Here is a 15,485-nt window from a genome sequence, read left to right on the forward strand (position 1 = left end):
CCCGCCCCCGCCGCCATAGACCTCGTGCTCCCATTCAAACCCCTGCTCAATTTCTCTACTGCTTTTGTTTTGTTTTCTCTTTCCTACTCCCTTCTCCATCACAATTGCCTACAATCTCTGACCCAGTCACAGCCGTGCCGACCCGCCGCCAGTTTGATTGTTTGCTTACTCCCTTTCAACCCGAAAGACTGATACGTAAAGCAAAAGTGCTAGCGCCAGCACCGTACCAAGCGGATACTCCCTTCGTATAACCAAAGATCTCCAACCGACACAACTCCGATATTTATTATGTTATTACTGTGTCCAAAATACCACAGTCGAATGCAGTTTCAAAGCTGTAATATTTTTTCTGTAAGGGGCGCTAGGGGGCAGAAAAACATCGTGTGTAGGACAGGTAAAATAACTGATTCATTCGAGACTGGCAGAATAGAAGCCGGTTTGTGGATAAAAAAATGAATACCGAAATGATGTTTTAAATATTCTAGCTAAGAATACAAAATATACAGCCCATTACAATTATTTTATTCATCACTTTTCCTACCCCTATCCAAGAATCAGGATGAGATTAAATAATTGACAATGACGACGAGCTGTAATTTCATCAGGCACTATCTAGGTATACCTAACTATGGGTTTTTGGAAAGGGGGCTTTCATTATTGAACCAAAAATATTTTTCAACAGACAAGTGTCCCGCTGTTGTGGACAACTGACACATCTACTGTACTTTCAAGGTGTTGATGTTTTATAATTTCATTGTCACTAACTGAAACGGTATAACCTGGGTTCGTGGAGTTAAGAGGGGGAGAATAAAGAACCAACCATGATAACGTCTGCCGGTAAGCAGTAACATACTAGCAAATGTCAGCGTTTTGTAAAAGATTGCTAACGGTAGCAAGCTAGCATCCATTGATTTAGCTGAGTCACATAGCTAGTTAGCTAGCCAGTTAGCTATCTACCCAGTTTACAGACTTTTAAAACTCACAGTTAGCTAATTTAGCTGCTGTACGTTAACACATGTTAACTAATTACCTATGTGGCTGGATAACAACTTTATTCCTATCATATTGTTTCATGTCTATAGTCGCCATTAACGTTAGTCGTTGGACAATGACGTTAGCCAGATGGCTAGCTAACATTAGCTAGGAATTTACCGACCGCGTTGGTTAGCTGCTGACGTTACCTAGCTGTGCCCTGGCAAACTAACGTAGTTAGCTAGTTTATAATGTAATATTTTCATAGCCCGGTAAACGGGCGGCATGTAGCCCGGCGGCTAGGATTTCTAGTCACTCCTGCTCCTAGTAGCAGTGTTGAGCCAGTAACCGAAAGGTAGCTGGTTCGAATCCCCTAGCCGACAACGTTTAAATCTGCCCCTGGTCAAACTCGGAAGGGAAAGGGGAGACGTAGTCCAGTTATTAAATTGAAATGTGTCGATTAAGACACCTCTCTGATTTCCGAGGGGTTGGGTTAAATGCGGAAGACACATTTCAGTTGAATATATTCAGTTATACAACTGACAAGATCTTTCCCTTTCGAGTTTGACCTGTTTAAGCTTCACATGAAACTTTTCTGTCAGTCATAAATGAGAAGGCGAAAGTTAACGTTTTCTGTCTAACCTAGCTAGCTAGCTACGTTACATACACTGAAGTGCATCAGGGTTCACACACACATCAGGGTTTATCCATGATGTTGAAACTGACTACACGTCATTTGATTTTTAGCTGGAATCATCTCACTGCTGGATGAGGAGGAGCCCCAACTCAAGGTATCATGAATTTAAGCTTGTTATCCAGTGAGAATACACCAGTGGTCACCAACCATGGACCTAGAGAAGACGAAAAGCCTTGTACAATAACATTAATAACATAACATTAATAACATTAATAACATTAAAGACCATAAGTAGCTAGTTAGTGGAAGCAGTCGTTAGTGCTGGACCGTAGCTCTCCTGGACTATGTTTGGTGACCACTAACATTCCTATTGACTTGGCAATGATTATTCTTGACTGTTGTTTGCGTAAAGTGTCTTAACATTTGTACAAAAAAAATTTGCTTGTAGGAGTTTGCTCTGCACAAGCTGAACTCCATTGTCAATGACTTCTGGGCTGAGATATCGGGATCTGTTGACAAAATGTAAGTTTTTAAACAAGGGGAAAAAAGCCACAAATATTTACATGGTCAGTTTAAATTGGCAATATGTCAACCTGACCAAATTCACTTAACGTTCTGTTTTTGCTTATTTTAACTTTTGGTTTTGTACACCAGGTTCAAACAGCTGAAACAACAATATATTTTTGGTTATGTAAAGTATTTTTCACAGCAGTTTAGATGATACATTGATTCTCTACACTATAGCTAACTTAGTTTGTCACAAACTGAAATTAGGCAAACTATTTAGTTTAAGCAATCAGGAAATGGCGGAGCAATTTCTGCATAGTGCAACTTTTAATTAGAATAAAGAAATTACTCAAGGGGGGAAAAAATGTGTTCTCTCCTCACAGCGAGGTCCTGTATGAAGATGAGACATTTCGGAGCAGGGCGTTTGCTGCCTTGGTGGCTTCCAAAGTGTTCTACCACCTCGGGGCGTTTGATGAGTCGTTGAACTACGCTCTGGGTGCAGGAGACCTTTTCAATGTCACAGACGACACTGAATATGTGGAGACCATTATCGGTGAGTGATGTTACAACTGCATGTTTTGGTATCCACAAGTACTCCATCTTAGTACTGACCTCAAGGGCTTCTTATGCTGATCCATAGGCTTACCTTTTTAGTTACATTACACATAGTCACCTCCAACAATGTTCAATTTATGTATACCCACTGTTAGATATCAACACACTGATGCATGCCACTAATCATGCCAATTGATTATTCCACAGCGGTATACAGTAGTTCTTTGATGACCTCTGGTCTTTTCCCCCGTAGCCAAATGCATTGATCACTACACCAAGCAGCGGGTGGAGAACGCCGAGCTTCCTGAGGACGAGGAGAAGAAGAGCATCGACCCCCGGCTGGAGGGCATCGTCAACAAGATGTTCCTGCGTTGCCTGGGCGACCATAAGTACAAGCAGGCCATCGGCATTGCCTTGGAGACTCGACGCCTGGACATCTTCGAGAAGACTATCCTTGAATCGGTCAGTGGCTCCCTGGTCGTCTTCTGAACACATTCTGTTTTGGTTCCACAGATTGTTTAATTTGGCGCAACTTCTACTTAATGTAATAAATAAAAAATTAGCTTAATGAAAATCCACAGATCCATGACTTTTGGTTTAGCCTACATTTTATTTAAATGTTTTTTGTTGTGGTTTAAAACAACAAAACATTCAGTAACAACTTACATTTTATGTTGAGATCCCAACCCTCTTCCTTTTTGTCTTGTACAGAATGACGTTAGTGGCCTACTGGCCTACAGCCTGAAGGTCTGCATGTCACTAATGCAGAACAAGAAGTTCCGCAACGAGGTCCTCCGAGTGCTGGTCAAGCTCTACATGAATCTGGAGAAGCCTGACTTCATCAACGTTTGCCAGGTAACGGGGAGAAAGCACACTTCAAACTGGGCTCTGATTTTTAAAATATCCATTCAGCTGCCTGCAGTTTGGTGCGATGGTTATCTGATTTCACAATCTGAAACAGTACCATCCTAATCCAGTGGAATTACATAGTCATTCAATAGCGAATTTCTTTGAAAATAAACAGTCACGTGCACATGTTACTGTTAGGGGGGGGGTGAGAAACTGTGCATAATGAAATGAAAAGATCCACTAAATATTGTTCACCTTAAATCTAACGATGCTTCTGTCTGAGGTGGATCTTTATCAGGTTACATGTGCCCAAACCCACACGTGTTACCAGCAGAGGCAGTCACTTTGAGGCTTGACTACAGACTATTGCTCTTCATTCCCCCTTACCCCACCTGAATCTCTTTTTGATTACTGCAATTCAGCTTTTAGCTGCAAATATGTACAATATCAAATAAACCCATCTAACTAATACGAGGAAGGAACCACTTGACCACCATGCATCACACTCAAACTCTGTCTCTCCTCCTTCTCTTTCTCCTCCACAGTGCCTGATCTTCCTGGACGACCCACAGGCGGTGAGCGACATCCTGGAGAAGCTGGTGAAGGAAGACAACCTGCTGATGGCCTACCAAATCTGCTTCGACCTGTACGAGAGTGCCAGCCAGCAGTTCCTCTCCTCCGTCATCCAGAACCTGCGCACCGTGGGCACGCCCATCCCTGCCGTGCCTGGCTCCACCAACACAGGCACTGTGCCCATCCCAGACAAAGACAGGTGCGTGAGGATGAGGGTGTAGTCACAGGGTGAGATGGGTAGGTTGGGAAAAGATTATGGGAAAATGTGAATGAAATGTAGTAAGATCGGTGTAGGTGAATTATCTTGACACATCACAGGTAACCTACTGTGATACAAAGTTGATTTAGCCAATATGTTTTAAAAAATGTCTCAGTGACGCTATGGAGACGGACGACAAGGCCAGCAGCTCCCCTGCAGGAAAAGCTGCAGACAGTGTGAGTAGCTCTACTTGGTGCTTCTTTATGGCCGTGCAGAGAAGCTGTCCATTTTATATTACTGTTCTTGTCACCCAAATGAATGGGCCTTCCCTTCCTCTGCTTGCATAGAAGGATGAGCCTAAGGACCAGAACGCGAAGATGATCAAAATTCTCAGTGGAGAAATGGCTATCGAATTTCATCTGCAGTTCCTCATCCGGAACAACAACACAGACTTAATGATTCTCAAGAACACAAAGGTAAAGGATGCCATTATGAGTATTAAACAGGCTATGTATTGCATGTGACATAGGCATATGACATGTACTGCATTGTAAAAAAAAAAAGGCTTTCACAATTATTTTTGTTGTTGCTTTGTCTACCTAATCCAGGATGCAGTCCGAAATTCAGTGTGTCACACAGCCACGGTCATAGCCAACTCCTTCATGCATACGGGGACCACAAGTGACCAGTTCCTCAGGTATAGCCACTATACTATATCATCACCAGCTATAGCATAAACACATAGAGAATATCACTTTCTGTTTCGCCAGCACACTTCATAACATACCCTCCAGGAAGTCATATTTATATATTAAAAAAAAAATATATATATATTATAATATTAATAATATATAAATAATAATTCACATCATATAAATAATATTTCGTTGTGTTGGTGGTAATGTGGTACATTCTATTGGTGTGAGGCAGACCTGGCTTCTGAGTATTTTCAAATAATGTGGCTGAAATCAACTACTTCTACTGGAAGTATTTCAAATAATTCCTATAAATAGTCTACTATTATTTCCAAATGCATTATTTTAAATACTCCTAGGACCTGTGTTCAAATGCATCGAAGTACTTATTTGAAATATGTATGTACTCTGTATTAAATAACATTTTCTAATAAATGCTTATACTTTCCAATTATACTTTCCAAATACATTCCAATATTCAACTACTTATATTTTCTCCCAAAACATATTTTAATATTATTTAAATAATCAAAATAGTTTTTGGCTGAAGCCTGGTGTGGGGATATAAAGGGTTAATGCTGTGTTTGGCTGTGTGATGAGATTGTATTCATTCTTTCAACAGAGAGAACTTGGAGTGGCTTGCAAGAGCCACCAACTGGGCCAAGTTCACAGCCACAGCCAGTCTTGGCGTCATTCACAAGGTAAACTTTAGCGGAAACTATTTAAAACATAAAAGGATATCTCTGGTTTTCTGATAAAAAAATAAATATATATATATATTAAAAAAAAGTTTCGCTGAATAATCTTCATATTTTCAGGGTCACGAGAAAGAGGCACTGCAGTTGATGGCCACTTATCTGCCCAAAGACACCTCACCCGGATCAGCCTACCAGGAGGGAGGTGGCCTGTATGCCCTCGGGCTAATCCACGCCAACCACGGGGGGGACATCATTGACTACCTGCTCAGTCAGCTCAAGAACGCCAGCAACGACGTGAGTGGCAACATGCAGACACGTCACATTTCCCTTAATCAATTCCAAATCAACCCATATCCCACCCAACCCCTTTGGTTACTTAGATTTGATCGGATGTGTGTGTAAAGGCATCTGCATGATACCCAGCCGAAACAGTTCAGAACAGTTTGTGCTTATATTATAAACAATTTGACACGTTTTTTTTTTTAAATTGAGAACATCAAACATTTTTGATGTACAATTGCGTGACTAAGATCTCCTCGGCAAAAACATGACAATTAATTTATTGAGTTTCTTGAATTGATTTCTTGAGTTCTCTTCGATGAATTCTGACTATTTTGAGGAAGTGTCTACTGGCTACGGCATCTCAAGATGGACAAACATTGGCACTTTTTTCTAGTTTTTCAAGCGTAGGTCTTTTTTAAGGGAGTAAGCGAACACACTCGTTCGGTTCCGGCTAGGTGCCAGTCAAACTGAAGCATGCTGATGCATTAAGCAATATGGAGATCATTCCAACGAAGCCCATCAGGGGGATATCATGTTACATTTGAGTTGAAATCAAAGTTATATTCGTGTCTGTGATAGCTGTTTTGGTTTGCTTTGTTTCCTCCCACAGATTGTCCGTCACGGGGGAGGTCTGGGCCTGGGATTGGCTGCTTTGGGTACAGCCAGGCAGGATGTGTACGATCTGCTCAAGTCTAACCTGTACCAGGACGATGCAGTCACAGGTACACGACCCTGAACAGACAGTGAGGCATTTGGTGCTAGTCGAGTTCAAATTTAGCCAACTATTATACACTGAACAAAAATATAAAAGCAACAATTCAAAAGGTTTTACTGAGTTATAGTTCCTATAAGGAAATCAGTCAATTGAAATAAATTTGGTAGGCCCTAATCTATGGATGTCACACGACTGGGAGTACAGATCAGTTTGTTTTTTTTAAATGGTAGGGGTGTGGATCAGGAAACAGGTCGGGATCATGCCGTGCGACATCTCCTTTGCGTGTAGTTCATCATCAGGCTGATTGTGGAATGTTGTCCCACTCCTCTTCAATGGCTAGGTGAAGTTGCTGGATATTGGTCGGAACTGGAACATGCTGTTGTACACGTTGATCCAGAGCATCCCAAACATGCTCAATTAGCGACATGTCTGAGTATGCAGGACATTTTCAGCTTCCAGGAATTCTGTACAGATCCTTGCGACATGGGACTGTGCTTTATCATGCTGAAACATGAAGTGATGGTGGCAGATGAATGACATGACAATAGGTCATGGTATCGCTGTCCGTTCAAATTTCCATCGATAAAATGGAATTGTTTGTTGTCCATAGATTATGGCGCCTGCCCATACCGTAACCCCACCGCCACCATGGGGCACTCTGTTCACAACCGTGACCTCAGCAAACCGCTTTCCCACACGACACCATGCAAATGGTCGCGGTTGTGAGGCGAGTTGGACGTACTACCAAATTCTTTAAAACTACTTTGGAGTCTGCTTATGGTAGAGATTTGAGCATTAACATTCTCTGGCAACAGCTCTGATGGACATTCTTGCAGTCAACATGCCAATTGCACACTACCTCAAAATATGAGACATCTGTGGCATTATGGTGTGACAAAACTGTGCATTTTAGAGTGGTCTTTTATTGTCCCCAGCACAAGGTGAACCTGTGTAATGATCATGCTGTTTAATCAGCTTCTTTTTATGCCACACCTATCAGGTGGATGGATTATCTTGGCAAAGGAGAAATGCTCCCTAACAGGGGTGTAAACACAATTTGAGAGAAATAAGTGTTTTTTTGCATATGGAATATTTTTTATTTTATTTCAGCTCATGAAACATGGGATCAACACTTTACGTTTATATTTTTGTTCAGCCCTTAGAGTTAAAAACATCTTGACATATTTGCATCTGTTGATATACAGTAAGCTTGCAACAAAAACGGCATTGATTGTGCAATTTAAAAGAGATCAGTGATACTAGCAAAATCAACTCTGTGCTGCCAGTTGTTCAGATTTATAAAGGACTTTTCTTTGGTGCCATTATGCGGTGCTCATGTTTTTACCCTCTGTTCACAGGCGAGGCAGCAGGACTGGCCCTGGGGCTCGTCATGCTGGGCTCCAAGTCTGCCCAGGCCATCGAGGACATGGTGGGCTACGCCCAGGAGACTCAGCACGAGAAGATCCTGCGCGGCCTGGCCGTGGGCATCGCCATGGTGATGTACGGACGCATGGAGGAGGCAGACACGCTCATCGAGAGCCTCTGCAGGGACAAGGTAACAATGGGACTTGGAAATGCATTCGCATGTACTAGGACTGACCCCATTTATTTTGTTTGGTCGTTAGGCTGTTTGACCGATATTTCTTTAGTCAAGCAGTCGCAATTATTTTGAGTTTTATTTTATTTTATTCTTTTGATTCACGCTGGTCTCAGTGGACTAATCCATTGTGGAGTCAACTGGGTCATCACTCTAAGATGTGAAATTGTAAAAATAATAGTGCAACACTACTACAGCTAATATACTGTGTAAATAAGGCTCTTTATCCAGTGTTGGATATGGTCACTGTCTGTGGTTCTGAAACATAATCTTCAGTGCGCCATAGAATTGGCATTTTTCCCTACGTTGCTATGTGCATAATGGCAAAATTTACCAGCATATTGCGAACAATGCCTTAACCCTATTCGGAAGGAATTAGATTTACATTCATTCGTTCATGCCATCACGCAGAATGAGACATGAAATGCAATCAAGCATTTTTGTTTTAACATTAAATGACAAAGGGAGCTTTGAATAATTAGCCTAAACAATAAACTGCAATTCATGAATGCATGCAATAGTCTGCTGTAATAAAGACTTGGATAGATGTGTGTGTGTGTGTATATAGATAGATAGATGTGTGTGTGTGTGTGTATATAGATAGATAGGTGTGTGTGTGTGTATATATAGATAGATAGGTGTGTGTGTGTGCGTGTGTGTGTGTATATAGATGGATGTGTGTGTATATAGATGGATGTGTGTGTATATAGATGGGTGTGTGTGTGTGTATATAGATGGATGTGTGTGTGTATATAGATGGATGTGTGTATATAGATGGATGTGTGTGTGTGTGTGTATATAGATGGATAGGTGTGTGTGTGTGTGTGTATATAGATGGATAGGTGTGTGTGTGTGTGTGTATATAGATGGATAGGTGTGTGTGTGTATATAGATGGATATAGGTGTGTGTGTGTGTATATAGATGGATAGGTGTGTGTGTGTATATAGATGGATAGGTGTGTGTGTGTGTGTATATAGATGGATAGGTGTGTGTGTGTGTGTAGATAGGTGTGTGTGTGTGTGTATATATATAATATGTGTTTTTCCCTGGTGAACAGTACATTTAATTAGTGTTTACACTGTTCCAAATGGTAAAAAAAAAAGAAGTATATTCTCACGCAATGCTTGCACCTATACCCTCCTTAATCTCCAGTAGTTTCCACAACTAGGTCATATGTCTTCCACACATCTGACTTCCCCTTTCCCTCCTGAGCAACCAGTAAACATCCACCCTTTTTGAGTTTCTTTTTCACGTCCTCCGCATTCGTTTTGCAGTCGACCTTACTGTGTTCGGAGTTTGTTATAACCAATTTATTGATGTGATTATGATAAGGCTATAGGTTGGCCCTATTGGTCACGTGCATGCTATGATTACATGTAGGGCTGGGCGATATGACGATATATCGTGTGACGATAGAAAAGTCTATCGTTTCATATTATGCTCTGTTGTTTATTTCGTTGTCGCAAATCGCACTCTTTGCGGTAATGTTTTCCGTCAATTGGACGACGCTTTCACGCAAAGCAACGCAAATAAACATGGAGGAGAGTGAACGTGACACGGAGCTCATACCTAAAAGAGGGGCTACTTCGGTCGCATGGTCTCGGTTTGGATATGAAAAGTCTGACAAGGAACCGTCCTCTGCAAAATATTCCGCAGGCCGGCTCCGACAACAGGCTCAAACGCCACTAACCTCCTTTACCACCTACGCAAGAATCATGTGAAACATTTCGGAGAGAGTCTACGGATGAGACCCAAAAAAGTACAGTCGAGTGCTCAAAACAAACCCTCGACTCAGACGTTGCAAGAGGCTTTTGCCCGCGGCACAGCAAAGAACCATGAAGATGGAAGGAGATAACAACTCCCGTTACAACTTACATCTGCAAAGACATGGCCCTAATTTACACGGTGGAGAAACGGGGGTTTCGTGAGTTGGTGCTAACACTCGACCCAAGGTACCACATGCAAATTGAAATGCGACATGTATTAATGCCAAAATAACATGCAATACACGCAAAGCCCCCCCAAAAAGATTTATATTTTAGGCCTATATTTATTTTGTGCGCAACTATTTACCTTTTTAGATTTTGTTAAATGCTTAATTTAACATTTGCACAAAGGTTCTAAGTAAAAGAGAAATAATCAAATATGAGTAAGTACCTTTTATTGTTGAGTTAATTCAAAATGTAACAAGAAATAGGCCTTTACGTGTGGGCATTTTATGTAAACTATTCCTTGAATTTACAGAAAATGTGCTGTATCGTGATATGTATCGTTATCGGGATGTGAAATTTTGACCATATCGCCCAGCTCTAATTACATGTTTCACATAAAGAGAGCAAGGATTGAGGGGAAAGGTTTTCCTAAATAAATTAGGGATTTTGATAACGTTTCAGTCAAACAAGTAAAACTACATGACTGAAATTGTAGCAGCTTCAGCACAGGCAGTGCGATTAAACACCTACTGTGGTGCCTTTTCGCTGGAGTAGAGAGGAGAGAACGTCTGCCAGTCACACAGGCACTCGCTGTCACTTGTTTTAACACTCTTGAGTAATTTGTAACTAATTTGTAACTTTCATCAACCCATATGCTTATGTAGACAAGCTCAGTGCGTATGTAGTTGAATTTATTCAACTGCATAATATGGGAATTTTTTAAAAACATTTAGATCAATCGATTGGTTGAAAGAACAGGACTAATCTCGGGCGACCCCCAAAAAATGTTTTCTCGGGACCACCCTAACACACACACTAGTTCGCTATGCCTGCCGTGGGGATGGGTTCCGCTATGCCTGCCGTGGGGATGGGTTCCGCTATGCCTGCCGTGGGGATGGGTTCCGCTATGCCTGCCGTGGGGATGGGTTCCCCTATGTCTGCCGTGGGGATGGGTTCCCCTATGTCTGCCGTGGGGATGGGTTCCGCTATGCCTGCCGTGGGGATGGGTTCCGCTATGCCTGCCGTGGGGATGGGTTCCGCTATGCCTGCCGTGGGGATGGGTTCCGCTATGTCTGCCGTGGGGATGGGTTCCGCTATGCCTGCCGTGGGGATGGGTTCCGCTATGCCTGCCGTGGGGATGGGTTCCGCTATGCCTGCCGTGGGGATGGGTTCCGCTATGCCTGCCGTGGGGATGGGTTCCGCTATACGTTGTAGGGGAAACTCACCTCATCCCCTACTACCAATATATTGACCTTCATTCCTTTAATGTCTTGGCTATGCAACCATGACTGTTAACCTTGTTGCCTATTGTGGGTGTTTTTTATTTCTTCCCGCCTGTAGTCATCCGTTTCAATTTACTGCGACAATGAGTACCTGTCCTGAACCGTAGTATGAATGATACATGCAGTACCCATACTTAAATGTGTTATTTGTCAAATAAGAGGTATACCTTTTGTTGACCATACATTGTTTCCATGACTACCTACTAGGGTTGCAAAATCTGGGAACTTTCAATAAAATCCCTTTTTTTTCTCCCCTGCTTATTCCCTCCTGATTACGGGAATTATCCAACTGGGATTTCGGGAATACTGAATAATGTTGCAACCTTACTGCTGCAGACTCTTCTCTTAGCTAAGGCTCTGTGTTCTGGCTACTGCGTTTGTTGTAGGACCCCATCCTGCGCCGCTCCGGAATGTACACAGTGGGCATGGCCTACTGTGGCTCCGGGAACAACAAGGCCATCAGACGCCTGCTGCATGTGGCTGTAAGTATTCTCCTTCCTCACGCAGAACACGGACAACCAGGAAACAGAGTAGGGATAGTCAAGCTGTGAATTATTGGAATTGGGAGTATGGTTATGACAGACGAGTATACCTCACAGTAAATGAAAATGTGTTGGTATGTTAAACGCCGTAATGAAATACATTCCTGGGTAGTACAGGAAGCCCTGATAGATTCATTAATGTTACTGGGGCAGATGGTTGAGTTGGTATTCATACAGATGGCAGCCTGCACAAGATAAAGATGCTAAGAGCTTTTTATGAACAAGTATAGGCTTTCCCCAAATCTTTGATATCTGGGCAGATTGGGAGTTTGGTGTTTGGGCAGGAAAATGGTTATTAGTAGCTGTTATCTCCTTGCCCTACTGTATTTTTTTTCTTCTGCTATTAATACATTGTTCTCTACCTGTCAGGTAAGCGACGTGAACGATGATGTCAGAAGGGCAGCGGTGGAGTCCATTGGATTCATCATGTTCAGGTAAGGCCTTATTCAACCCTGTATCCCCTTATGTAATCCCCTTTCCGCCCAGCAGAGGTCCCCCTACTTTACAGCCTCTTGGTCCACTGCTATTCTCTTAGCCCAAGCTAACTGATCAATCAGCTCCTACATGTATACACAAAGGCTGCATTCCTCTCATAGCCCGGGCATCATTTCCAAATGATTTTGGGATGGGTGTTGTTGGCAGTTTTATGTAGCCTCCCTCCCCTCATCCTGATCGTTAAAACAAACAGTGAGAGAGATTTCTTCCGCCTAGACCTCAGATAAATAGATGGGGCTTTTCCACTCCTGATTGCCACCGGGGCTGTCACCCATCTTTGGCCCTGAGGTTAACCCACATTTCCAAGTTCCATGTTTTCCCCATCAAGAATTGGTGTTTTCGCAAGTTCTCACCAAAGCCTGTGGAATTTTCACCCCTGAAGAATTTGTTGTCTGAACACTGTTTGGGGTTTTAAGTAACCACCAAGGGCATGCAGTAGGGTTAACCTTTAGCCCAGATGGAGCTCTGGGCTAATTTGCGTTTTCTTATATGCTGAATTGTTTATGTAAGCGCTAGTGCTGGGCGATATGGCCAAAATATCATATCACTGTATTTATTTTTTTTATAAGAAAATGATGTATGATGGTATTTGACACTATTTTTGTTTTTAAGTAAGGAAATTTCTAAATTTGTTTTATAAATAGGGCATGACCTCAGGGTGGTAACGCATACATTCTAAGTGATTTCAACGGGTCTCCATTCTGATTTTTGTTTTCTACTGTTCAATTCAACTTCAACCCACACTATTTAGTGGGCATTTTTCATAAATTTCTGCATTTTCTGCGTTCATTTGAGTATTTCCACACTGCCATGCACGATATGGGCAAATAATCTAAACCTTATTTTGAATCAAATGTTAATTGTTTCCTAGGGGACCCTTTAATCTTTAATCTAGCATATATTAATGCCTCTTGTATTCCTCTTTGATGTGGAAGGTACTGGTGCACAAACAACATGCTGATTTAGGTCTACACCACCACTGGTATTATCAGGCTGTATAATTAATTATGTTTGCTCTGACTCAGTACATTTATTAGCTAGCTCCCTAGCGATTAGCATTAGCGGCTAACAATATTTTGGCCCAACTTGCTAAGAAAAGACAAATTAGCTGTTTGCAGATGTAAGCAATACAAACGACTAGTGTAATAATAGAACGCTACTGGATTTATATGAAGAAGCAAAGTGAAAACAGCATTGTTGTCATCAACATTGTTGCATGTGCTGCATTGACCATGCAGAGAGAACGCAAGTGTCTCATTTTCTAGGAACAACAAATGCGCTCCTTGAGTGACGGGGGGCGGGGCTAGGTCTGTGTGGAAGGGCAGCATGGAGAGAGATGACTCAAATAGCAAAGTAAACTATAAAAATGGACGTTTAACACCGCGTATCACATTTAACAAACCAAATAATAAAATACAGTTTTAGAAGGTAAAGTAAAAACCCAAACCGGTCCGTGCATTAATACTGGTATATCTATTAAAAAAAATACGGTATACCGCCCACCCCTAGTAAGCGCCATGTTTGGGCTCAGAATGCCTCAGAAATTCAAAATTGTTGAATTGAAGTAATAAACAGGATGCAGAATTGCTATTTGAATGAAAGGAAATAGAATTGCCTCTTCGATATTAGGAGTAGTCTATACAAATACAGCTTGTACATAACATCAACCATGTCGTTATTTATATGTATGTATGTAAATACAATTGTTGAAGCAATTTAGATTTTCAAGAAAAACTCAATTCATGCTCAAGGAAAACAAAACCTATGTGTGAATATTCTAAGTTATTATATTTCATTATTCACTTAGACCTGCTCAGGTACTTTGGAAAATAGTAAGTATTTGTACTCGATGTGTCAGTTTGTAGTTCATACATGCATAATCTATGAGCAAATTTACTTTCTTACCTCAATTAGCCACCAAATCCCTAGGTTAAAATGGACTGTTTTCTAGAAGTTGTGTGATGCCATTTTCCCTACCTTTACCCTCATGTGGGGGTTTGAGTGACAGCTAGCAAGACACAGACACAGTAGAGCGAGAGAGCAATGATGTTGTGCACATGTGACGTAGTACTCAATTTTCAGGGACCACTTTTGGCTCAGGCACTACTTTCAAAAGTACCAGAAACAACTGCATTGGACCTTAGATATTCTCTATCTCAATATCAAATCATTTCTGGGTAACAATTAACTGCAATAAGTAACTTTTTGGGTGACCTGACCAAATTCACATAGAAAAGTGAGTTAGATCTACTGCGTCTAAGACTTGCTTTCAGATCTGTTCTATGTGCACTATTTCTATGCTTCCCATTCAGTTTTTTTTTTTTTCGTCGAACTATCGGTTTTGTACACCAGCTTCAAACGGCTGAAAATACAACATTTTTGGTGAGGTATTTCACAGCGGTTTAGATGGTACAATGATTCTCTACATTACATTTTCCTTGTTTTTGTCACACAAAGTGAAATTTTGCGAACTATTAGAATTTTAGCAACCAGGAAATGGCGTAGCAATTTCTTCATGTTGCACCTTTTTTTGAGTACCTTACTGTAATTGTTTTATATTTAAGTGTTCAAAAAATTGCTTCTTAGCAAAGACCAATTTGTCATTCAAGAATTTTAGGTCTGTCTGGGAGTGATCTGCGTGGGGATAGGAAAACGATCTGTTATTGCCAGAGGTTTGGAACTCTCTTTCTTATTGGTCTGTTAACCAATTAACACCTGGTGATGTCACTAGGCAGGCCAAAACTCCATCGCTCTGTAGTGTGATAGACGTGCTGCTGTGTGTGTTTGCGCAATGCCACCGAGTGCCATAAGTCAGTTGGCAGCCACTGATCGATAAGCAGGATGTTTACCACTTCCTCTGTCCTCTCAGACCTTATTTACTTTTCACAATGAGGGAATGTCTTTTCAAACAGCTCTTACGCCCTTTTAGTGTATCATAATTTTCACAATTTCAG

The 15,485-nt window shown here is 41.5% G+C and overlaps 1 protein-coding gene across 3 annotated transcripts in view; it reads left to right on the forward strand.

Annotated features, from left to right (window-relative positions):
• Window positions 1-620: 620 nt before the first annotated feature.
• psmd1 (proteasome 26S subunit, non-ATPase 1) overlaps window positions 621-15,485 on the forward strand; it is a 59,947-nt gene continuing 45,082 nt past the window's right edge. For 2 of the 3 annotated variants that reach the window (XM_021614129.2, XM_021614254.2), the window contains exons 1-16: window positions 621-837; window positions 1,720-1,763; window positions 2,058-2,131; window positions 2,500-2,669; window positions 2,925-3,133; window positions 3,383-3,526; window positions 4,066-4,292; window positions 4,468-4,528; window positions 4,640-4,768; window positions 4,901-4,989; window positions 5,610-5,688; window positions 5,806-5,979; window positions 6,578-6,689; window positions 8,041-8,237; window positions 11,881-11,976; window positions 12,406-12,470. In XM_021614129.2, the coding sequence (XP_021469804.1) occupies window positions 822-837; window positions 1,720-1,763; window positions 2,058-2,131; window positions 2,500-2,669; window positions 2,925-3,133; window positions 3,383-3,526; window positions 4,066-4,292; window positions 4,468-4,528; window positions 4,640-4,768; window positions 4,901-4,989; window positions 5,610-5,688; window positions 5,806-5,979; window positions 6,578-6,689; window positions 8,041-8,237; window positions 11,881-11,976; window positions 12,406-12,470 (1,886 nt within the window). In that variant the 5' untranslated portion in view covers window positions 621-821. The remainder of the gene's footprint in view (window positions 838-1,719; window positions 1,764-2,057; window positions 2,132-2,499; window positions 2,670-2,924; window positions 3,134-3,382; window positions 3,527-4,065; window positions 4,293-4,467; window positions 4,529-4,639; window positions 4,769-4,900; window positions 4,990-5,609; window positions 5,689-5,805; window positions 5,980-6,577; window positions 6,690-8,040; window positions 8,238-11,880; window positions 11,977-12,405; window positions 12,471-15,485) is intronic. The other variant, XM_021614202.2, reaches the window with a different exon arrangement.

Source organism: Oncorhynchus mykiss, chromosome 1 (assembly GCF_013265735.2).
Source record: "Oncorhynchus mykiss isolate Arlee chromosome 1, USDA_OmykA_1.1, whole genome shotgun sequence".
In the NCBI taxonomy this organism is placed as follows: Eukaryota; Metazoa; Chordata; class Actinopteri; order Salmoniformes; family Salmonidae; genus Oncorhynchus; species Oncorhynchus mykiss.